Source organism: Globicephala melas, chromosome 3 (genome assembly GCF_963455315.2).
Source record: "Globicephala melas chromosome 3, mGloMel1.2, whole genome shotgun sequence".
NCBI classification, from domain to species: Eukaryota; Metazoa; Chordata; class Mammalia; order Artiodactyla; family Delphinidae; genus Globicephala; species Globicephala melas.
Genome location: NC_083316.1, coordinates 165552423 through 165575399, shown reverse-complemented (window position 1 = coordinate 165575399; position 22977 = coordinate 165552423). Strand labels below are relative to the sequence as shown.

Genomic DNA, 22977 nt, shown 5'->3' with positions numbered 1-22977 from the left:
GAGAGAAAGCCTGCGTGCAGCAAGGAAGACCCAACGCAGCCAAAAATAAATAATTAATTAAATATATATATATATACACATATATGTATATTCTCAGAATCACTTTGATGTACAGCACAAATTAACATTGTATATCAACTATATGTCAATAAAGTAAATTTAAAAAACAAAATTGACTGGTGATGGATACACAACTGTGAATATGCTAAAAGCCATTAAATTGTATGCTCTCCGTGATCAAATTGTATGGTATGTGAATTATATTGCAATAAAACTATGAAAGAAAGAGAGAAAAGGAGAGGATGGGAGGGAGGGGGAGAGAGAAAGAGAAGGTGAGCAGGAAAGAGAAAGAGAAAGAAATAAAAGGAAAAAGGAAAGAAAACCCCAAACTCCTACATAGAGAGAACAGCCATCCTGGTTTGCCCAGGACTGTCCCAGTTTTAGCACTGAAAGTCCTGGGTCCTGTGAACCCCTCAATCCAAGGCAAATCGGGTTAGTCCTACTACGTCCCACAGAGGTCTGGCCTCCGTAGACCCTCCATCCTCACCTCACTCCAGCCACTCCTCTGAGCTCATCCCTCCCTTCTCTCTGCATGGTTGCTCCCTGATGTCATTCAGGGTTAAGCCTAAAGGCCACACCCATAGGGTACCCCTCTGGCACCACCCTCAATAAAGCGCCCCCCACTGTGGCACTTGTTATCAGGTCACTGTTTATTTCCTTAAGGCATAACCGATTATTTTCTATCCCCTCCTCCTCCATTCAACTTTAAGTGCTGCCTGGCAGGCTTTCTTGTCTTATTCACTGTGGTCAGTCCCATGCCTGTCCCATGAAAGTGGCAGAGGACCTGGCACCTGGCCGACTCTTAAGAAACATGGTCAAATAAAAGCATGGGTTCGGGAATGAACGAGCTTAGGACTCTGCATTCACACACGTGTGTCACACTTTAAATCCTCATTTAAAGGATGAGGTGCTGCTGGACTGGGCCCTTTGCATGACAAGGTGTCAGCCCTTTGCTGGTGCACAGCAGGGGCAGGCCCTGAAATTTCTAGTCCAGCGTGAATTGAGGTGTGTGTGTGTGTGTGAGAGAGAGAGAGAGAGAGAGAGTATGCAAGCCGTTGAGCATGCCACTGAATGCACGTGCGTATCAGCAAGGCCATGACCAGCATACCTCCCGGGGACAGACTCGTGTTTCAGATTGCAATAGGCCTACTCATCACGTGGCCTTGGACAAGGGTCCGGCCTAGCCCCTGTTTCATTGTCTATCCCGCATCTCCCGTCAGGGTCTCTGGCAGGATCGACTGAGAACCTGGCACGGGTCCCTAGCACACAGTAGGTACAGGCTTAGCTTCAACCATCCCTCCAGGCCTCCTCCCCAGTTTATCAAGTGTTGCCTAAGCCCGCTGCTGCTGCTAAACTCGGGTACGTTAGATAAGTGGGGCACGGGTTTGTGGCCCCGCGGCTCCGGGTGGGCACACAGTATCTTTCAGACAAAGAGAAACTTCGGGCAGGGTGGAGCTGTGCCTGGGGAAGATGAAGAGGTTATTACTGCCTTGCGATCCCACTTTCTCGCTGCACACAAGCTAGGGAAGTGTGTCTGAGCTCACGTCTGTGAGTGCGTCGTCCGGCGACTTGGTGCGCGTCTGCGTGGACTCATTCGAGGGTCGTCTCCACACGGAACCCAGCAACCTCTCTGAAAACCGACGGCGGGGCGGGGCCAGGTGCGCAGGGGGCGGGAGCCAGGCCCCGCGGGGCGGAGTCCACGTGGATGACGTTCAGGGCCACGCCCCCACCTTGGGACAGACCCGGAAGCGGCGGCGCCCCTAGGGGAAGATGGCGCCCTCGGGGCTGAAGGCGGTGGTGGGGGAGAGTGAGTGCCGCCTCCTGGGGGCGGGGGGCCGGGTGCGCACGGACTCTGGGACCCAAGCGGCGGGGAGTTGGGGGCCTGGCTGGGCATCGAGCACCTGACGCTCGAGGGGGCGGACGGGGACTTGGCCTCAGCTGGATGTCCCGTCCCTCCCTTGAGAGAGCGGAACAAAGTTGGGAGACAGAACTCCGGGGACCTAAAGGAATCAGACTAAGGGTGGCGTAGACAGGCGCTGGGCAGGGACTCCTGGGCCCCCTAGGGTGCCAGCGGGGGGAGGGCACACCTGGACATCCAGACTCCCGGATCTCAGCCGGGCGAAGTCCGGCGAGCTGGACTCTTGGGGCCCCTGGTGCGGACGGGGTCCGGGCCTGGGTGCGCTGGTCAGCGACCCCAGGTGGTGAGAGTGCTCAGGCGACGCGTCCGGACCCCTATCCAGGTCCATGGGTGGGGGACGCCTTCCTCCTTGCCCGGTCGCTACGAACCCCATGCAGCTAGAGGACCCAGGCATCCAGGCCCCGCAGGCTGGGTTCTTGGGGGAGGGGTGGAGGTCGCCCCCTCCCCCACCTCCGGTAGTTCCGGCCTCAGCGGCTCCTTCCGCCCTGGCCGTCATGATAACTGTGGACACGATACTCTTGCCGGGCGGGGCTGCCTATCCACTCCCTCCACTAGGCAGGGGCCAGTGTGGCTCAAACCCCCAAAACCCCAACTGAAAAAGGAGTCTCCTACATAGGAGTTAATGGGGAGATAGGAGAATCGCTGATTCCATTATACAGATGAGGAAACTGAGGCTGGATGTTGGGTAATGGGATGACCACAGCCAGGCATGCCTCAGACCAGGGATCCAGGGGTCCTGTGTTCTGGTCCAGGGGAAACTGATGGAGGTCAAATGAGGGTGTGGCTGAAATATACAGGCCAGGAGTACTTGAGTAGCAGATAGGGAGGCTGAGAGCCCAGCTCTGGAGGCAGGTAGACCTGTTATGTGAGTCTTGGCTTTCCAGTTATTCGTTTATCTAAAGCATAGTTATCCAGTGGCTACTTATGCCTCAGGCACTCGCCACTTAAGTGCTGAGGGTACTTTTGCAACTTACTTCTCCTCTCTGAACCTCAGTGGCCCTGTCTATAAATTGGGGGTGACTAGGAGCCACCTCACAGGACTGGGGGGAGGAATAAATGTGAGTTCAGATGGAGGTCCAGCCCGGGACCCAGAAGGTTTGGGGGCACGGTGGGACCAGAGGAGCTGGCATCCTGAGCCTGCCCCTCACTTCCCCGCAGAAATTTTGAGCGGAGTCATTCGGAGCGTCAAGAAGGATGGGGAGTGGAAGGTAGGGGTGAGACAATGCCTTGTCCAAACCCATGTGGGGGGCCCTGAATGTGGGACTCCCTCCAACTCCTTAAGGAGGTTGCTGGTCCACAGAGGTGGGGTCTGGTGGGCCAGTCTGGGATGCGGTGGGTTGGGGATGGGGTCCTGGGTCCTCGTGTTCAACCAGCTCTTGAAGCTGTCAGGCCTGCCCACTGCCCCAGCCCCTCCTCAGGGACAGGTTCAGCCTCTCCCACCCTCTTGTCTGTCCGCCGGTCCATCTGTCCATCCATCTGGACAGGTGCTCATCATGGACCACCCGAGTATGCGCATCTTGTCGTCCTGCTGCAAGATGTCAGACATCCTGGCTGAGGGCATCACCAGTGAGTGGACACTCCCACCCCATGCTGCCCAGATGGGACCTGAGTGTGGGATCCCCTCAAATTCTCCAGAACTCCCAAATATGCAGCTTACCGCACAGACAGCCCTGATTTGGGAGCCCATGGCTGTGCAGCCCCTGTATGTGGAACCCCATGTAGGACTCTCAGTGCGTGACGTCCAGAGTGGATAACTTTCTATGGGCGATCCCCAAGGGGTATGACTATGTGACCCCCGAATGTGCAGGACCCTGCCCATGTAGCTCTTAGCTGTGTGACCCGTGGGTGTGCACCTCCTGCTTTGGACCCTTAGGGAGTGCAGTCCCCCTGCTTCACTCCAGGATCTGACCCTCCTTCCCAAGTGTCCAGCTCCCTGAGTCAGAGACTCCCCATGTGCCCTGGCCCCACTGCCATCATGTGCCCCTTCCTCTGTTCCTACTAGTTGTGGAGGACATCAACAAACGGCGAGAACCCATCCCCAGTCTGGAGGCCATTTATCTGCTGAGCCCCACGGAGAAGGTGCCTATGTGAGCGGGTGTGTGCGCGCATGTCTGCAGTGTATGGGGGACAGGCAGCTGGCTGGAGGCTGGGGCAGGGGATGGTCAGTCTAGGGGCCAGGCCTGGAGAGTGATCCGCATTCCTCAGTCGGTGCAGGCCCTGATCGCAGACTTCCAGGGGACCCCGACCTTCACCTACAAAGCGGCACACATCTTCTTCACCGACAGTGAGTGAGGAGAGCCAGTGGGGTGGGGGTCAGGGCGAGGGGGTGTGTGGGCTGCCCTGGCCTGATGCCCCCTCTTGCCCACCCCAGCCTGCCCCGAGCCCCTGTTCTGTGAGCTGGGCCGCTCCCGGCTGGCGAAGGTGGTGAAGACGCTGAAAGAGATCCACCTTGCCTTCCTCCCGTACGAGGCTCAGGTACAGCCCAGCCTAGTCCTGGGAAGGGGTGGGGGTCTGTCACCAAACGTCCCAGGTTCCCTCAGAAACAGGCACCAAGACAAGTAAAGGGGACACTGAATCAGAAAGCAAAGGAGCCAACACCGGGCGGAATGAGCTCCTAGCGCTGTGGCACCCGGAGTACTGTCCCACTGGGTAACGGCAGGGGGCAGCATAGAGCTCACCTCAGCGTCGTCCCAAGTTGGAGGGGACTGAGGTATTTCTCCACCTCCTTCTCTAGACAGGAGTTGGGGGCTACCCCAGGCCTGCCTCCTAGATGGCAGAGCAGGCTCCAGAGACCAGAGGAAGCCCCAGGGAGTGGCAGATGGCGGCTGCTGGAGTTGGGCAAGGCTACACCTCCAGCGGCGGCTCTGTGCCCTCCCAGGTGTTCTCCTTGGATGCCCCGCACAGCACCTACAATCTCTACTGCCCCTTCCGTGCCAGCGAGCGGGCACGGCAGCTCGAAGCGTTGGCCCAGCAGATCGCCACCCTGTGCGCCACACTGCAAGAGTACCCGGCCATCCGCTACCATAAGTGGGAACCCCACCTGGATGCCACCCTCTGACCTTGACCCCATCCTGTTTCCAACCCCAGCCCCAGTCCTCACCCTGGTCCCTAACCCCATCCCCGACCCCCAGTCTGCGCCTGGCCCTCCCCAAGCCCACGCCCTGAGCCCCCCCCACATCTGCCCACCCCACCCCCAGGGGCCCAGAGGACACGGCCCAGCTGGCCCACGCCGTCCTAGCCAAGCTGAACGCCTTCAAGGCAGACACTCCCAGTCTGGGCGAGGTGAGGGGGCTTTCTGGGGAGGTGGGGGGAGGACCCAGCCAGGGTCAGGGTCAATGTCCTCATCCCTGCCCACCCTCTCCACCCCAGGGCCCTGAGAAAAGTCGCTCACAGCTCCTCATCATGGACCGGGCAGCCGACCCCGTGTCCCCACTGTTGCACGAGCTCACCTTCCAGGCCATGGCCTATGACCTGCTGGACATCGAGCAGGACACGTACAGGTGGGTGGACCCCGGGACTCGCCATCTGCCATCACTGCGGACCTGGGTCCTCAGCCAGTGCGCCCGACGCTCATGTCTCCTGCTCCCCCAGGTATGAGACCACGGGGCTCAGCGAGGCCCGGGAGAAGGCCGTGCTGCTGGACGAGGACGATGACCTGTGGGTGGACCTGCGGCACATGCACATCGCAGATGTGTCCAAGTACGGGCACGTGGTGGGCGCCGGGGGTATGGGCCCTTCCGCACGCGGTCCCCACCCCCTCCCACGCCTCTGTGGACCGGGTACATGGCCTCCCGCTGTGGGTGAGCGCCCCTCCACGAGCCACACCCCTCCGCTGGCCTCCCCGGTGCGTCCCCAGTGTGGGCTCGCACGTGGCCTGTGTCTCCTGGCTCCCATCCCCTGGCCGTGCAATGCCCCCCAACTCTGCCGTCAAACTACGGTCTTGGCACCCGTCCCCATCCTGCCCCCTGCCCACTCTCACTGCCAGGAAGGTCACGGAGCTCCTGAAAACATTCTGTGAGAGCAAGAGGCTGACCACAGACAAGGTAGGGTGTGGGCCTGTGTCAGGGTGGGCAGCTTGGGAGGAACGCCCCTCCCCCCCAAAGATGGGGGCGGGGCCTCAGTCTGGATCCCTAGCCTGCAGCAGGGGCCTCCGGTAGGCAGGGCCTGGCTCACGCTCCTTCCTGTCCCCAGGCCAACATCAAAGACCTGTCCCACATCCTGAAAAAGATGCCACAGTACCAGAAGGAGCTGAACAAGGTGAGCGGGGGCGGGGAACCTGCCCCCTCCAACTGCCACCCCGTCTCCACCCTGGCTCACCTCTGTTACCCCAATTCCCACCTCTGCCCCTCAGTATTCTACGCACCTGCATTTAGCTGATGACTGCATGAAGCACTTCAAGGGCTCTGTGGAGAAGCTGTGCAGTGTGGAGCAGGTGGGGTGAGCCCAGGGCAGGGGTGGGGTCTGTGGAGGGGAGGCTGGGCGTGGGGGGCGGGGTCTGTGGAGGAGGCGGGGTCTGTGGGGAGGCAGGGCCTGTGAGGGAGGCGGGGCCTGTGAAGGGGCGTTTTCTGGGGTAGAGTATGGCTTGTGGGGGTGCCAGGCCCGTGGAAAGGTAGGACCAGGGTAAGGGACGGGGCCTATGGAGAGGTGTGGCCTGTGTGAGGGGTGGGGCCCGTGGGGAAGAGGCTGGGGCTGCGAGGGGGTGGAGCCTATGGAGAGGACGGGCGTGTGCGAGGGGTGGGGCCTCTCTGCGAACACGTGTAGAACCTTCAGAGACCTGGTGGTCAGATGAAATGAAGCCCAAAGGTCTTGCCGAGCCCCCTGGGATGGTCCTGCCCCGCCCCGTCCCCCCACATAGTGGCTGACCCCCATGCCCCACAGGACTTAGCCATGGGCTCTGACGCAGAGGGCGAGAAGATCAAGGACGCCATGAAGCTGATCGTGCCGGTGCTTCTGGACGCCGCAGTGCCAGCCTACGACAAGATCCGGGTTCTGTTGCTCTACATTCTTCTACGGAATGGTGGGTAGGGGGCAAGGGGGGGCCTTGGTATACCGCCACTCACCGCGGTCTCCAGTGATCCTGGGACTCTCTAAACCCCACAGTTGCCCTACCCTCGGGATGCCCCCAAACCCCACAGATACCCCTGTGGACCCTGGGCCTCCTTCCATTGGCCTCCGTTGGCATGGAGAGCCTGCAAATCTATGACGTCTCCAAATTTGGCCCCCTCAACTGATTCCAGAGGGTCCCCCAGTCTACTACCCCCTCTGGGATTCGCATCCAGAATTCTAACATCAGGAACGCCCCCGCGCCAGCCTGGTGGCTCCCCTGGTCCCGAGGGTCTCTGAACTGTAGGCTGCTCCTGTCATGGTTCTGCCACCTCCTCACCCCACCGCAAGCCCCTCAACCCAGAAGTGTGCATGGCCACCTCTGTCCCCCCACCCTCCCCTCCCCCACAACCCCGTGAGCATCCCATCCACGTCAGCCCACCCATCGGCCTCCTCCAGGTGTGAGCGAGGAGAACCTGGCCAAGCTGATCCAGCACGCCAACGTGCAGGCACACAGCAGCCTCATCCAGAACCTGGAACAGCTGGGCGGCACTGTCACCAACCCCGGGGTATGCTGGGGCAGAGACTGGGGGGGAGGCGGATATGGGGGTGGGGCCGCCTGGGGAGCGGGCACTGAGTCAGAGGGCAGTGACTGGGGGCGGAGGGCACGTCACCAGGGCAGGGGTACGCAGGGCATGATGTGGTTCTTGGAGGACAGGAGGCTTGAGTGGGGTCTGGGGACCGGGGGGCACCAGGGCTGTCCCCAGCCTCGGCAGTCATAGGAGAAACAGGGCGGGCAAGGCATAGTCAGAGCCCCAGTCCATGTGGTCCGAGTCCCGGGGGCGGATAGCCGGGTCACCAGCATGGGGCACACAGTTGACCCTGGGCTCCCAGAGGTCTGAGGGCCACCGACCTGGGCGGGACACACATGGCAGCTTCCTGTGCTCCGACCTCCACACATTCCGCTTCCCCTGACCCTGCCTCCGCCTCTGGCCAGGCGCATCTCTCATGTTCTCCCCTTGCCGGTTGGTCCTCCGTCTCTCTCCCAGGCGCCCGTCTGTCGCCCTGTCCGCCACTTCTCAGTTCCCTTGCTTCTGTGTCCTCCCACATCTGTCTCCATCTTTCTCTCTTAGTCCTGATCTTTCTGTTTGTCGCATCTTTGTCTCACTGCCTCTGTATTTCTTCCTCCCTCTCTCTCATTTTCCCTTCCTCGCTCTCTCTGCATCTGTCTCTCTCTCTGTCTCCCTCCTTCCTTCTGTCTTTCTCTCTGTCCCCTTTCTCCATCTTTGTCTGCAACCTTCCCAAGTCCGACAAGCCCCCAGCCCCATTTATGACCCGCCTCCTTCTCCCTGATTCCCCCACTGACCCCGGCCCGCCCCGCCTGTAGGGCTGTGGGACCACAAGCCGGCTGGAGCGGAGGGAGCGCTCAGAGCCCACCTATCAGCTGTCCCGCTGGACCCCGATCATCAAGGATGTGATGGAGGTACCGCTGCTGGGGGGTTGGGGCCTGACCCCCATCCCCTGCCCCTATCCAGGCAACGCTCAGCCCTCTTCCTGATCACCGTCCTAAGCCCCCAGGCTTAAGGGGAAATCCTTCATTATGGGCATCCCTGTGGCATCCGATTTGCGCTGTCATGGGGGCAATCCCAGGCCCACACTGGAGGAAGTGGGGTGTCAGAGGGGTCCCTCATAGGGGAGCTTCATTTCCTCTCCACCTGCTGGTCCCCTCCTCTGTCCCCCTCTATTCGCTCCTGCCCCCCAGAAAGCCCCCTGGGTCCCCCTTTGTCCTCCCCATGCCAGTCCCTGCCCGTTCTGGGAACCAAAAGTAGCAGCAACACAAAGGACCAGGCCAGGGACCTGGCTTCCTGGCCTCCTGCCGTCTGTGTGGAGTCCGGGCACCTCCGCCTGCTTGGAGACCGGTGACCTCGGCCCCCATGTCCCCATGGACTCTGCATGCTGAGACTCCAGGGTACCTGAGGGGCAGGGAGCTCAGAATCCTGGGTTCCCAAGGGTCTGTGGGCCCACACTTCTGGGTCCCTGCGGAGCTGAGGAGGAGCAGGGTCCTTAAGAAGTTAGGGGCCCAGAGTCCTGGGTCGCCAAGGGGCTGGAGACACAGATGGTGGCCCCCATCTGCCAGGATCTTGGCCCATGAACACACCCTATGGAGGGGGCCCCAGGCCGTGCACCCCGTCGCCCGGGCCCCTCTCTTCAGCCTCCTCCTCTGGCCCCAGGATGCTGTGGAGGACCGGCTGGACCGGAAGCTGTGGCCCTTCGTGTCTGACCCTGCACCCACGCCCAGCTCCCAGGCTGCTGTCAGGTGAGGCCCAGGGATGCCCCCGCCCCAGCTGTGCCCAGGCCTGTGGGAGGTGAGGCTTGGGTATGGGGGTGGTGGTCTGCTGTTGCGACTGACCTTTCCCTGTCTCCCCCGGGCAGCGCCCGCTTCGGCCACTGGCACAAGAACAAGGCGGGCGTGGAGGCCCGGGCAGGGCCCCGGCTTATCGTCTACATCGTGGGCGGTGTGGCCATGTCAGAGATGCGGGCCGCCTATGAGGTGACCAGGGCCACTGATGGCAAGTGGGAGGTGCTTATCGGTGAGTGGCCAGGACTGGGGCCCCTGGGCTGGGGTGGGGCCGGGAGCCTGCCCCTGTGTGTGGGTCCCTGGGGGACTGACAGCTGCGTGCCTTCTGGGTGCCCAAAGCCTAGAGCCTCCACAGGGCCTGGGTGAGAGGATACCGGATACCTGAGGGGCTAGGGCTTGGCTTCCCAGGGAAGGGGTCACCTAGAAGTGGACCCCTCTCTCTCCGAGGGGTGAGCCTTCTGAGGCCTTAGGGTCAGGGCCTGGTTTCCCGAGCACCCCACCTGGGGGTGTCAGGGGCCGAGGCCACTCCCCCAACCCCATCCTCCTGCCCAGGCTCCTCACACATCCTCACACCGACCCGCTTCCTGGATGACCTCAAGACGCTGGACCAGAAGCTGGAGGACATTTCCCTGCCCTGACCCTCCCACCCCCGCCTGACCTGCCCCCTGCCCTTTTCAGAGAAATAAACTCCCATGTTTCTGCCAGCTGGCACCCACCTCACTTTCTTTCCATGGGAGCTAGACGAGGACTGCCACCCTTGGGTCCCATTCCCTGACCTGTGCCTCAGGCCCCACCCCATCCTGTTGTCCTTCCAGAGGGCATCCCAAGATCTAATTTGAATATTGGCTCCAAGATCTACGAGCTGCTAGGTTTTGGCCAACTTCTTGGGTCCCCCTTCCAAAAACATGGGGGCCAATGACGCCAGTGGCTTTGCAGAGGAGGTGAAATGGCGCCGAAAGCTGACGGCACCGGAAAATGACAGCAGCTGCTCCTCTACTGGTACTAGGGTTATCTCGGCTGCTCCGATGGGACCATCAGTAGTAGTGTTAACAAGCAGAACAGGCCCTGTATCCCAGCACCCCCAGCCCTTCAGGAACTGTCTCAGTGGGGCCTGGGGCCACACGAGGCCAGGGGTCTTCTCAGGCTCCTAGGATCAGAATCTGCATTTGTGTGAGGAACACAGCAATCGATGCCCATTTCCCACCCCAGAGAGTTAGAACTCTCCCTGCTTATTCTCCTCCCCGCCCCCACTTTCTCCAGGCTGTTCACAGGGGCTCCTAACTGCAGGACTTATCAGACCCTTCACTGGGTGTGTTAGTTTGCTAAGGCTGCCATAACAAAGTGCCACATTCCGGGTGACCTACACAACAGAGATTATTCTCTCACAGTTCTGGAAACCGGGAGTCCAAGATCAAGGTGTCGGCGGGGTTGATTTCTTCTAAACCCTCTCTCCTTGGCTTATAGATGGCCATCTTCTTCCTGTGTCCTCATATGCTCTTCGCTCTGTGTGTGTCTGTGTCCTAATCTCCTCTTCTTCTTCTTTTAAATTTATTTATTTTAATTTATTTTATTTTTGGCTGCATTGGGTCTTCATTGCTGCACGCGTGCTTTCTCTAGTTGCAGCGAGCGGGGGCTACCCATCGTTGAGGTGCACGGGCTTCTCATTGCGGTGGCTTCTCTTGTTGTGGAGCACGGGCTCTAGGCGTGCGGGCTTCAGTAGTTGTGGCACGTGGGCTTCAGTAGTTGTGGCGCCCGGGCTTCAGTAGTTGTGGCTCACAGGCTCTAGAGCGCAGGCTCAGTAGTTGTGGTGCACGGGCTTAGTTGCTCCGTGGCATGTGGGATCTTCCCGGACCAGGGCTCAAACCCATGTCCCCTGCATTGGCAGGCGGATTCTTAACCACTGTGCCACCAGGGAAGCCCCTAATCTCCTCTTCTTATAAGGATACCAGTCATATTGGCTTAAAGTCTACACTAATGACCTCGTTTTGACTTAATTATCTTTTAAAAATCTTGTCTCCAAATACAGTCACATTCTGAGGCATGGGGGTTAGGATTTCAGCATATGAATTTTCTGGGGACACAGTTCAGCCCATAACACGCAGCTAAAGTGAGATGTGAATCTCACAGCCTGAATAAGATAGATGAAGGCCCTTCTCTCTGGGGCACAGACACACAGCCAGGCTGGCAGTCTGTGGCACATGTGGCTGTGGGAGCCCCAAGAACATGGTAATCCACTCAGGGGCAGCCTGGGAAGGCTTCCTGGAGGAGGTGGCACTTAAGAGAATGAAAGTGAAGAGGAGTCTGGGAAGGGAGGGGAGGGCACAGTGGAGGCAAAGGCAAGAGAGCAGAATGGAGCCAGAGGGAAAGGTCTTGAGGGACGACAAGGTCTGAGAGCCACCTGAGGCCTGAGTGAGGATTTGGCCCCTGCTGGGATGATGGGAAACTACAGAAAGGATCTGAGCAGGGTCAGGTGGGGGCCCCAAGTCTAATGTTGGCGATGGGGCTCAGCTGGGATGAGTGCCTTGGGAGGGGGCCCTGGTGGGTGGGTAAATTGGGTATAGTGCCCCCCAGTGGAGCGCTACCCATTTCCATCTTGTCATCTCTGGAGTTGTGGCCCCTCCAAGACTGGGACCAGGGGGGCATGGGTGGACACAGGACACTTGAGGCCCTCCTTCCCTGCCCACGGAAGACTTGGCCCTGATTTTGAGGTCACCTATCCTTTTGAGAATTCAGAGAAGTCTAAAGACACTCTTCCCAGAAAAATTGCACGGACAGTTTTGCAGGTAGGGCCTTGGAGAAGCAAAAACCCCTCCGATTCAGCAATTCTACTAAGATTTATGCGAAACGCGTAATAGCGCAGAAAGATGGACGTGCAAGGCTGTCGAGTAGATGAGGTGCAGGGGAGAAAGTGAGTCATCTCAGACCACTGAGACGGCTGGCCCTGGATGCCCCGCCCCCCGCCACGGCTTTGGCAGAGAAGCCTTTCTACTGGGAGACGGAGTGGGAGGGAGATGGATTTAAAAGTTTAACTTTTAGGGACTTCTCTGGTGGCGCAGTGGTTAAGAATCGGCCTGTCAATGCAGGGGAGACGGGTTCGATCCGTGGTGGGGGAAGATCCCACATGCCATGGAGCAATTAAGCCCGCGAGCCACAAATGCTGAGCCTGTGCTCTAGAGGCCGCGAGCCACAACTACTGAGCCCACACGCCTAGAGCCGGTGCTCCGCAACAAGAGAAGCCGCCGCAATGAGAAGCCCGCGCACCGCAACGAAGAGTAGCTGCCACGCCCCCACGCGCAGCAAGGAAGACCCAACACAGCCCCAAATCAATTAATTAGTTAATTTTTTTTAAAAGTTTAACTTTTACACTCTCCTCCTTGGAAAGCCGCGGTTTTCTTCCGGGACCCGCCTAGGTAGGTAAGCGCTCCGAGCGCCAGGGGGCGCTGTGGCTCAATTTGCTGGCTGCTTTGATCTTTAGCGTCTGTAACCCGAGCTTGGGTGACCCTATTAGAGACGGCGGGGGTGGGGGAGGGGGAGTAGGTCATGAGTTACTCAATAGTTCTCAGCGCCAGCGAAACTCTGTTGCTTAAATCGCCTCGGCCTCTGGCCCTTATTTGTACGTAGACGATGTTGTAAAGGCTCCCACCTCAGGGCATTTTGATTCTACAAATATTCACGGACCACCCCCATCCCCGCCCCCGAAAATGGGCCACAGCAGCCGGTAGTGTCAGGCCCTGACCACGCCCCAGGCACCCTGCCAAGCCCTCCACGTGCATTACACAGAATTCTCAAAACCCTCGTGTGAGGGTAAAATCCACCCTCTCTCTGCGTCCTGTGAGGCCTCACGTCAGGAGCTCCATGATGTCATGTCCCTACGATTGGTCGGTGGGTTGGGGGCGGGCGGGAGGTGTCCCTGGTTTCCAACAATTCTCCACATAAAGGTTTTAGCAGCCATGGATTCCTTCCGATCTCTTCCTTTTTTTTTAAAATTTAATTTTATTATTTTTTTCCCCGACGCTGCGAGGCTTGTGGCATCTTAGTCCCCCAACGAGGGATCGAACCCAGGTCACCGCAGTGAAAGCACGGATTCCTAACCACTGGACTGCCAGGGAATTCCCCAATTTTTTTTTCTGTACTTTAAAATTTTATCTATTTATTTATTGCCAATATCTCTTGAAGATTATTTTCAAACTTGTCATTCCTCCCACTGGAATCAGCTGGGATCCTTCTTGAAAGGACTCTCAGCAACTACTGAAGTTGGTTCGTATGGAAAGTTACAACCTAGCGCGTTTTGTTACGTGTTATTGTGGGTGTGGATTAGGTCGCTGAATCCCCGGGAGGCAGCTGGACACGTGAGCTCATCGGGGAGGCCTGGGGTGGGAACAGACTCCAGAGTCACTGGTGGTCATGGTATAAGCTTAGAGGCAACATCCAAGAACCACCGACTGCCACAATAATAATATATTAATATATACCACGATAATATAGTATTAATATAATAATACATCATTATTATTTAATACTGTAAGATGGTCTGGCCCCGGCTGGGCGGTAGTTCTCAGGATGTGCCAAGAAGGAGGACTCCACAAAGTGAGAAAAAAGGATTCCTCAGGTCAGCATCAGGGCTTCAGAAGGTCAGGAGGGCACCCCTGGGGTGGTGAGCACTGATGCTCTTGGTTGTGGGGACATGGGGACACATCATAGCAGGGAGGCTTCTCAGCCCATGCTGTGCAGGGCAGGGGGCTCTGCTAGAGCAATATCTCATCCAAGTTAACAGGAGGGAAAAGTTTGTGGTCTTGAATTTGCTCTACTTAAAAATAAAAGTGAGCGGGGGAGATAAATTAGGAGTTTGGATTTCTATTTTTTTGTTTGTTTTTTTTTCTGCACTGTGCAGATCTTAGTTCCCCTACCAGGGATGGAACCCTGGGCCCACGGCAATGAAAGTGCTGAGTCCTAACCACTGAACCACCAGGGAATTCCCAGGAGTTTGGAATTAACATAGACACACGACTATATATAAAATAGGTAAAAAAACAAGGACCTACTGTCTAGCACATACTGAACTATACTCAGTATCTTGTAATAACCTATAATGGAAAAGAATCTGAAAAAAAATACATATATGTGTGTGTATAACTGAATCACTTGGCTGTACACTTGAAACTAACACAGCATTGTAAATCAACTCTACTTCAGTTTTTTTAAAAAACTAAAAAAATAAAAGTTTAAATACTTTACGGTACATTTAGACAATGGAAACTGACCCTGCATTAAAAAGAATTCACCCAAGAGAAAGGAAAATATACATCCACACAAAGACGTGTCCAGGAACGTTCATGGCATTATTCATAATAGCCCAAAGGTGGAAACAATCCAAATGCCCATCAGCTGGTGAATGGAAATCAATGTGGTACATCCAGGCGATGGAACGCAGCTCAGTCAAGGACCAAAGTACATGTTATGACATTAATGAACCTCAAAACACTATGCTAAGTAAATAAGCTTGATGCAAAAGACCACATAGTGTATGATTCCACTTATATGAAATGTCCAGAGTAAGCAAATTCACAGACAGAAAGTGGTTGCCTAGGGGTGGGGGTGGGAATAGAGAGTGACTGCAAAGGAGCACAAGATTCCTTTTAGGGGTGATAGAAACTTTCCAGAATTGGATTGTGGTAATGGCTGTGCAACCCTGTGAAACTTACTACAGATCACTGAGTTGTACAATTGAAATGGAGGAATGTGGTATGTAAATTATACTTCAATAAAGCTGCTTTAAAAAAGAACGAAAAAGTGAGGATCCCAGACATGGTGGAGCTGCCGGCTGGGCGGAGAGGGGTGGAGGTGGGATGGTGAAACCCCCAGGACCCTAGCAAAGCAAGAATTGCCTGAGGCCTCTGGGGGAGGGGCTGAGTGGCCCCGCGGAACCCAGCAGATGTCAAGGAAGCAAGGCAAGCTTCCCCCTTTTTTTTTTTTTTTCTGTAAAGTTGCTCAAAATCTGAAAACACAAGTTAACCAACAGCTACTGCCAAAAATATTGTGAAAAGACTCCTGGAGGTGAGGAAATAGCCCTGAAAGTGGGAAAGTTCTGTTCCTGTTGGGCTGAGATGGGGTCCCCAGGGCTGAGGTATTAAGGGGACAGGACAGGAAGAGGAAGTTCTGGCTGGTGGCCCCTCCACATTGAGTGACCACCCAGAGCCTTGATCCCTGTTTGTGGCTGGGGAAATTCTGGGAAAATATTGATCCCCCTCCCGAAAAAAAGCTACGTTTGAAGCATCCACTACATACCGTGCCTCATTCTGTAACGTCTACATAGATTTACATAAAGTATTTGCTGGATGAAATAAGTCAGATGGAGACAGACAAATACTTAAATGTGGAATCTGGTTTTCCCCCAGCTTCGTTGACATAAGCTTAAGGTGTACAACGTAGTGATTTAATACATATATACTGATCAAAGAAATGTTCACATATTGAGATATAGGGAAAGTCATTCTGGCTTATACATGAGTTAACTTGAATTTTATGCTAACAGCCTGTTTGTGGCCTATGCTAACAGCCTGTTTTATGCTAACAGCCTGTTTGTCGCCTATGAAAACTACATTGTGCATCTGCTTTAATTATTAAAAATTTTATTATATAAAAAAGGGCACATTGACCAGAAATAAAGAATGTCCACGTTCAAAATAAAGATTAAATGCCTCCCTTCCTGGGATGCCAGGGCTGGTCCTCCTTTGATGATAAGACTCCCTTCCCAGGTGCCGAGGTCATACCGACTCGCTGTGTACATGACGATCTGTTTTTTTTTTTTGAAACCTTGAAGGAGTGTCTCCCTGACTTGTTTGATGTTCTTTGTTCTGACAAGATATAAAACTGCACTGAAAACCATGCATCTCTGGGGAAGTTCCTCAGAGTTATCAGAGAGGCCGTCTTCCAGGCTCTAGTCCTCAGTTTGGCTCAAATAAAACTCTTTCCTGGGACTTCCCTAGTAGTCCAGTGGTTAAGACTCGGCGCTTTCACTGCTGGGGGCGCAGGATCAATCCCTGGTCCGGGAAGTAAGATCCTACAAGCCAAGAGCTGCGGCCAAATAAATAAATAAGGACTCCGGCATCCAACAAATCTGGATCTGAAATCTCCCCTTCGGGAGTGACTCAGCCTCACCCAACATCAGTTTTCCCATCTGTGAAATGGGGCGCAAGGTGGAGGCTGTCAGGAAGCTGTGGTCAGACTCTCCCTCCCGTCTCCACACCATTCCCCTTTTCTTTAAATTTTTTTTAAACATCCTTATTGGAGTATAATTGCTTTACAATGGTGTGTTAGTTTCTGCTTTATAGCAAAGTGAATCAGCTATACATATACATATATCCCCATATCTCCTCCCTCTTGCATGTCCCTCGCACCCTCCCTATCCCACCCCTCTAGGTGGTCACAAAGCACCGAGCTGATCTCCCTGTGCTATGTGGCTCCTTCCCACCAGCTATCCAGTTTACATTTGGTAGTGTATATATGTCCATGCCACTCTCTCATTTCGTCCCAGCTTACCCTTCCCACTCCCCGTGTCCTCAAGTCCATTCTCTACGTCTGCATCTTTATTCCTGTCCTGCCCCTAGGTTCTTGAGAACCTTTTTTTTTTTTTTAGATTCCATATATATGTGTTAGCATACGGTACTTGTTTTTCTGTTTCTGACTTACTTCACTCTGTATGACAAACTCTAGGTCCATCCACCTCACTACAAATAACTCAATTTCATTTCTTTTTATGGCTGAGTAATATTCCATTGTATACATGTGCCACATCTTCTTTATCCATTCATCTGTTGATGGGTACTTAGGTTGCTTCCATGTCCTGGCTACTGTAAATAGAGCTGCAGTGAACATTGTGGTACATGACTCTTTTTGAATTATGGTTTTCTCATGGTATATGCCCAGTAGTGGGATTGCTGGGTCGTATGGTAGTTCTATTTTTAGTTTTTTAAGGAACCTCCAAACTGTTCTCCATAGTGGCTGTACCAATTTACATTCCCACCAACAGTTTTTTTAATTTTTAAAATTTTATTATGTTTTTTATTATTGAAGTACAGTTGATTTACAATGTCATGTTAGCTTCAGGTGTACAACACAGTGATACAGTGTTGATATATATATATATGATATTTATTGTTTGTACTTTTTGATGATGGCCATTCTGACCAGTGTGAGGTGGTACCTCATTGTGGCTTTGATTAGCATTTCTCTAATAATTATCAAGGCTTTTACTTTTATTTTCTTTCATCCTTGTGGGACAGGAAGCAGGTGTCAATGATTCTCTTCTGATTGGCAGAGGTACCTGTCATTGCGACATCATCACTAGGCCAAGTTATGTAGCAAGGCAACCAGTCAGAAGCGTAGGTTGCCTCTGGAAGTCAGTTTCACAACAAGTGGCAACAGTTTCCAGTCCTCTGAGTGATACAGGCCTCTTTGTTCAAAATTACTTCAAGGACAGACGTATATTAACAGAGGTGAGAACAAACTGCTAACACTTACAATATTCACAAGATCTGCAGCGCACAGGAAAACCAGTTGTATGGGTAGAAAAATCTCCTTCTCTGTTACTTCAGGACAGTTTTCCTTCAATCTTTGGGAAACTTCCTTTTTTTTCCAATTATAATTTAAATTATAAGTATTTGGTGGCAGTGGTTACACAACTGTATGCATTTGTCAAAACTCAGAACTCAGTAAAAAGGGCGAGTTTTGCCGTATGTAAATTACACCTGATTTTTTAAAAAAAGCAATACTTGGGAAAAACAAAACATTCATGCAGTATGCAGGTATATAGACTTGTCAAAATGTATGCAACTGAACATTTAAGATAGATGCATTTTATTATATGGAAATTATACCTCAATAAGATTGATTTTTAAAAATCGTAGTTATGTGATTGCCCTATTGTACTTTTTAGAGACCTGGTTCTAGAATTGTATTAAGTAGTATTAGATGTAAAAGGTCACTAGAGCTCAGTTTTGCTGGTAGAAATCAGGGAGGATAAAGGGATTTTTTTTAAAGAGAATTAAGGGGCTATCGATGACAACAATCAATAAACAATCAATAATAGCAATAGAAAGAGTTTTATTTTAGCCAAACTGAGGACTATAGCCCAGAAGACAGCTTCTCAGAGGAAAACTCTGAGAAACTGCTTGGGAGAAGCAGGGTTTTCAGCACAGTTTTATATCTTGTAAGAACAGAGAACATCAAAGAAGTCAGGGAGACACTCCTTCAAGGTTTCATAAAAACGGATCAGCATGTACACAGTGAGTCGGTAGGACCTTGGCGCCTGGGAAGGGAGTCTTATCATCAAAGGAGGACCAGCCCTGGCATCCCAGGAAGAGGGGCTTTAATCTTTATTTTGAACACGGACATTCTTTACTTCTGGTCAATGTGCCCTTTTCTTTAATAATTAAAGCAGATGCACAATGTAGTTTTCATAGGCCACAAGCAGGCTGTTTTACCTAGCACAAAATTCACATTAACTCATGTATAAGCCAGAATGACTTCCCCAGACCTCAATATGTGAACATTTCTTTATCAGGGCATATATAACTCTTTCCTGCTACTGAACTAAGAGTTTTCAAACTGAGTCCCTGGGGAGCCCCAGGGGGTTCCGCACATTCTCTCTGCTTTTCATCCTGCCTGTAGTTAGAGCTGCCCACTTCTTTTGCATCCTTCAAAAGTTATTTTTTTTAATTTTTAAAACATATTTATTGGAGTATAATTGTTTTACAATGTTGTGTTAGTTTCTGCTGTATAACAAAGTGAATCAGCTATAGGCATACGTATATCCCCATATCCCCTCCCTCTTGCGTCTCCCTCCCACCCTCCTTATCCCACCCCTCTAGGTGGTCACAAAGCACTGAGCTGATCTCCCTGTGCTATGCAGCTGCTTCCCACTAGCTAGCTATTTTACAGTTGGTAGTGAATATATATGTCAATGTTACTCTCTCACTTCGCCCCAGCTTACTCTTCCCCCTCTCCGTGTCCTCAAGTCCATCTCTACGCCTGTGTCTTTATCCTGTCCTGCCCCTAGGTTCATAGCAGCATCCTTCACAATAGCCAAAAGGTGGGAACAACCCAACTGTCCATCAACAGATGATACACGAAATGCGGTATGGACATAAAATTGAATATTAGCCTTAAAAAGGAATGAGGTTCTGATCCATGCTACAACATGGATGAACCTTAAAATGTTATGCTCGGTGAAATCAGGCAGGCACAAAAGGATAAATATTGTATGATTCCACTTATGTGCTATATGAATAGGCAAATTCATAGAAATAGAAACTAGATGAGAGATTACCAGGGGCTTCAAGAGGAAGTGGGACTTAGTGTTTAATAGGTAAGGTTTCAGTTTAGGATGGTAAAAAGAAAGTTCTGGAAATGGACAGGGCTGATGATTACACAACACTGTATGGCTGAAATCAAGCCATACTCCCTCTAAAGACTAGGGAAAAGTTGGTTCTTTGCTTCTTCCAGCTTCTGGTGGCTTCTGGCATTCCTTGGCTTGTGGCCACAGCATTCCAGTGTCTGCCTCGGTGGTCACACTGCCTTAATGCTGCTGAATTTACACTTGAAAATGGCTAAAATGGTACATTTTATGTTACGGGTGTTTTATCACAATTTTTTAAAAATCCATCCATATTGGAAACAAAACAAACCCGAACAATGTGAAAACCATTCTTAGCTCGTGAGTCATACAAAAAGAGATGGTAGGCGGGACTTCCCTGGTGGTCCAGCGGTTAAGACTCCGTGCTTCCATTGCAGGGGGATGGGTGTTCGATCCCTGGTTGGGGAACTAAGATCCCGCATGATGCTCAGTGTGGCCAAAAAAAAAAAGATGGTGGGCTAGATCTGGCCCATGGGCCGTAGTTTGCACACGTCAATTGCCGATTATTCTATCGAAGGAATAAACCATGATTTTATCTATCTCTTCTATGGTGATCGCTTTTTGGGAATGAACATGGCATGCAGTTCTCAAACAAGGACATTATTTTGGGCACGTTTGTGTGGCCCTCCCCTCCGTGCAAGCTCCGGTATCTCTCCCTGCCCCGTCGACCATGGTTCCTGGAATTATCCCCCAGGTTCCACCCTCTGGACCAGTCCCAGCCTGGATGTGGGAAGGGAAGGCTCTTGAAGGAGAGGCTGTGGCACCACTAGGTCCCTGGACTCTACCCTGGGGGCTTCCTCTTAGCCCCGGATGTGGGAAGGGAGTCCCAGGATGCCAGGGGTCTTAGCCAAGACAGGAAGCCCCACACTCGGAGGCCTTAAAGAGAGAGCTGAGGCAGAGGCACGTCATTCGTGTCCAAAATTGGGCCTGCTGAGTCCACGGAGAGGGTAAGTGACAGTTGCTCCCACCTTTAGGGGCAAAGCTGGGCCTCCAGCCCCGTCCCCCGTGGGGACCCAGGGTTCCCGATCCCACACATTCTGTGGGCCTGACCCTTCCCAGGTTGGAGAGGGGCTGATGCAGCTGGGGTCTCTCGGTTCCCTCTTGCAGCACCTACAGGATGAAGGCTCTCTCCCTTCTCCTCCTCCCAGTCCTGGGGCTGCTGGTGTGTGGCAAGTTGACGTGTCCCATGGATAAAGCCATCAGTGAGAAGATCCAGGAACTCACCAGCTCCCTAAGTGAGCACCCTCGCATCCAACCTCGGCAGGGGCCTCAGGGGCCCCTCTGATTCCTGACATGGAGCGAACGTCAAGCCAACCCCAACTCCAACCCCAACCAAATCTCAACCCCAAACCCAACCCAACCCCATTTCCCCCAGCTCCACCTTTAGCAATAGCTCCAAACCCTCCTCCCTCCAAAACACCCACCTCAAAGCAGAATCTTGAGAGGTGATGAGCTCCCAACCCCCTGGGCCTTCCCCAGGGGCGGTTTCCTTGAGCCCCCTGCCCGTCTCCAAACCACCAGGGCCTGGGCAGCATGAGATTGGGGGAGGGGCAGCTCGGTTTCACAGTTACCTCGGTCACTCCTTCCATAGATCCTGCGGCAATAAGGAACATTGGCCTGGACTGCCGGAGTGTCACCTCCAGGGGGCACCTGGTCACTTGCCCCGCAGGTGAGTACAGAACCCGTGGTCCAGGCTCAGTTCTGTTCTCAGTGCCCCATAACCCCCTCCCCTAGGTCCAGCCTCTATTTCTCTAGGACCACAGAGTCTCAGCCTCTACTTCTGTAATGTCCTGGTCTGCACTCCCAGCCTTGTCCCTTCCCCCAACTCCCGGACCCCATTTCCTCAGGACACTGGTGTCCAGGCCCCCGGCCTCCCCGCCGCCCACGCTGCCATTCCCCTGGAACCCCAGGCCCGCAGCCTCTGGCTCAGAGTCCAAGCTCTCTCCTCCTCGCTCCGCCTCGCAGGTTTCGCCGTCACCAGCTGCACCTGCGGCTCTGCCTGTGGCTCGTGGGACGTGCGCGCCGAGACCACGTGCCACTGTCAGTGCGCCGGCATGGACTGGACCGGAGCTCGCTGCTGTCGCCTGCGGGCCGAATAGCCTAAGGTTGCGCTTGCGGGGCGGTGGCGCGGGCCTGGGTGTGTGGCCGGGCCTCGGAGGGGCGGGTTCCTGTCTCAGAGGGGCGGGGTTGGAAATAAACCTCCGAGAAGATGATGGAGAAAGCCCGGGACGTGTGCTGTTGTCTTCTGTGGGGTGTGGGTGACTGAGCCGGCATCTTCAAAAAGAGCAAGGCGCCAGAGGGAGGGGGGTGGGGGACAGCCGTGACTTTCTTCCGCCCCATTCCCCCCTCCTCCCTTGTCCGCCACTTCTACTTCTGAAAATGGGGCCTTAACTTCCCGTAATGACAACCACACCCAAGGCTCATGACCTAAGGGAGTGTAACCTTTATTTATTTATTTTTGGCCACACCGAGTGGGCATGTGGGATCTTAGTTCCCTGACCAGGGATCGAACCCGCGCCCCCTGCATTGGAAGCGTGGAGTCTTAACCACTGGACCAGTAGGGAGGTCCCGAGAGTGTTACCTTTGAGGCCACCTTGACGGTCACCCTAAGGTCTTGGGCCTCCTGGGAAGTTGCTGGGCCATTCTCCCCCACTGCTCACAACGAAGCCTCATCGGGATCTGGGTCTGGACAGGACAGGAACCCCCAACCCCCTACCCCACATACACTCCAGGGCCTCAAGCCACCAGCAGCCCCAGCGTCAGGGCGCATCCCTGAATCCATTGCTGAGTCCAGAGTCCTGAGCACCATCCCTCACTCCCCACCTGCATCAAGGGACATTTGTACCCCTCATGAACACTCAAATATGAAAACACAGGGCAGGGGACTTGTTTGCTCTTTGGTGTATCCTGGCGCTTAGAAGAGAGCATGGCACATAGTAGGTGCTCAGGAAAATGTCTTGAATAAATAACACACACACAGGTCAATACACCACCTAGGTACACACACTACATGTATGTACACAGTTACACACAGCCATGTGCACACACAGTGCACAACCCAGTTACCACTGTCACACAAAGACACCATGCCCACAGACACACACATGCCCACTGTGGAGAGGGACCTAGGGACACATAGACACATGTATGCCTTGGACAGACACTCGTACTTCCAACATCAAG

At 53.9% G+C, this 22977-nt stretch overlaps 2 protein-coding genes across 3 annotated transcripts; both read left to right on the top strand.

Moving 5' to 3' along the window:
- Nucleotides 1-1797: 1797 nt before the first annotated feature.
- Nucleotides 1798-10066, top strand: STXBP2 (syntaxin binding protein 2). Its single transcript, XM_030879517.3, has 19 exons — nt 1798-1867; nt 3137-3186; nt 3463-3544; nt 3981-4057; nt 4184-4262; nt 4350-4453; nt 4857-5005; nt 5176-5260; nt 5348-5478; nt 5570-5677; nt 5964-6021; nt 6170-6235; nt 6330-6410; nt 6857-6995; nt 7481-7590; nt 8409-8504; nt 9253-9338; nt 9455-9612; nt 9933-10066. The coding sequence occupies exons 1-19, from the start codon at nt 1831-1833 to the stop codon at nt 10016-10018; spliced, it is 1782 nt and encodes a 593-aa protein (XP_030735377.1). The 5' UTR covers nt 1798-1830; the 3' UTR covers nt 10019-10066.
- Nucleotides 10067-12689: 2623 nt separating this feature from the next.
- Nucleotides 12690-21907, top strand: RETN (resistin). Of its 2 annotated transcripts, none has more exons than XM_070045111.1 (4): nt 12690-12794; nt 20902-21029; nt 21386-21463; nt 21760-21907. In XM_070045111.1, exons 2-4 carry the CDS (start codon nt 20912-20914, stop codon nt 21891-21893), a joined length of 330 nt encoding a protein of 109 aa, XP_069901212.1. In that variant the 5' UTR covers nt 12690-12794; nt 20902-20911; the 3' UTR covers nt 21894-21907. The 2 variants fall into 2 exon arrangements, with proteins under 2 accessions (XP_069901212.1, XP_030735379.1); XM_030879519.3 differs by lacking the exon at nt 12690-12794 and adding an exon at nt 20605-20741.
- The last annotated feature ends 1070 nt before the right edge of the window (nt 21908-22977 follow it).

What these genes read in the sequence shown, in the direction of transcription:
- RETN (XM_030879519.3), top strand. Translation starts at nt 20,605, where the DNA reads ATGTGGGAAGGGAGTCCCAGGATGCCAGGGGTCTTAGCCAAGACAGGA. An exon ending in CTGCTGAGTCCACGGAGAGG is followed by an intron (nt 20,742 to 20,901) that starts GTAAGTGACAGT and finishes TCCCTCTTGCAG; the next exon opens with CACCTACAGGATGAAGGCTC. An exon ending in CCTGGTCACTTGCCCCGCAG is followed by an intron (nt 21,464 to 21,759) that starts GTGAGTACAGAA and finishes TCCGCCTCGCAG; the next exon opens with GTTTCGCCGTCACCAGCTGC.
- STXBP2 (XM_030879517.3), top strand. Translation starts at nt 1,831, where the DNA reads ATGGCGCCCTCGGGGCTGAAGGCGGTGGTGGGGGAGA. An exon ending in CCTGGCTGAGGGCATCACCA is followed by an intron (nt 3,545 to 3,980) that starts GTGAGTGGACAC and finishes TGTTCCTACTAG; the next exon opens with TTGTGGAGGACATCAACAAA. An exon ending in ACACTCCCAGTCTGGGCGAG is followed by an intron (nt 5,261 to 5,347) that starts GTGAGGGGGCTT and finishes TCTCCACCCCAG; the next exon opens with GGCCCTGAGAAAAGTCGCTC.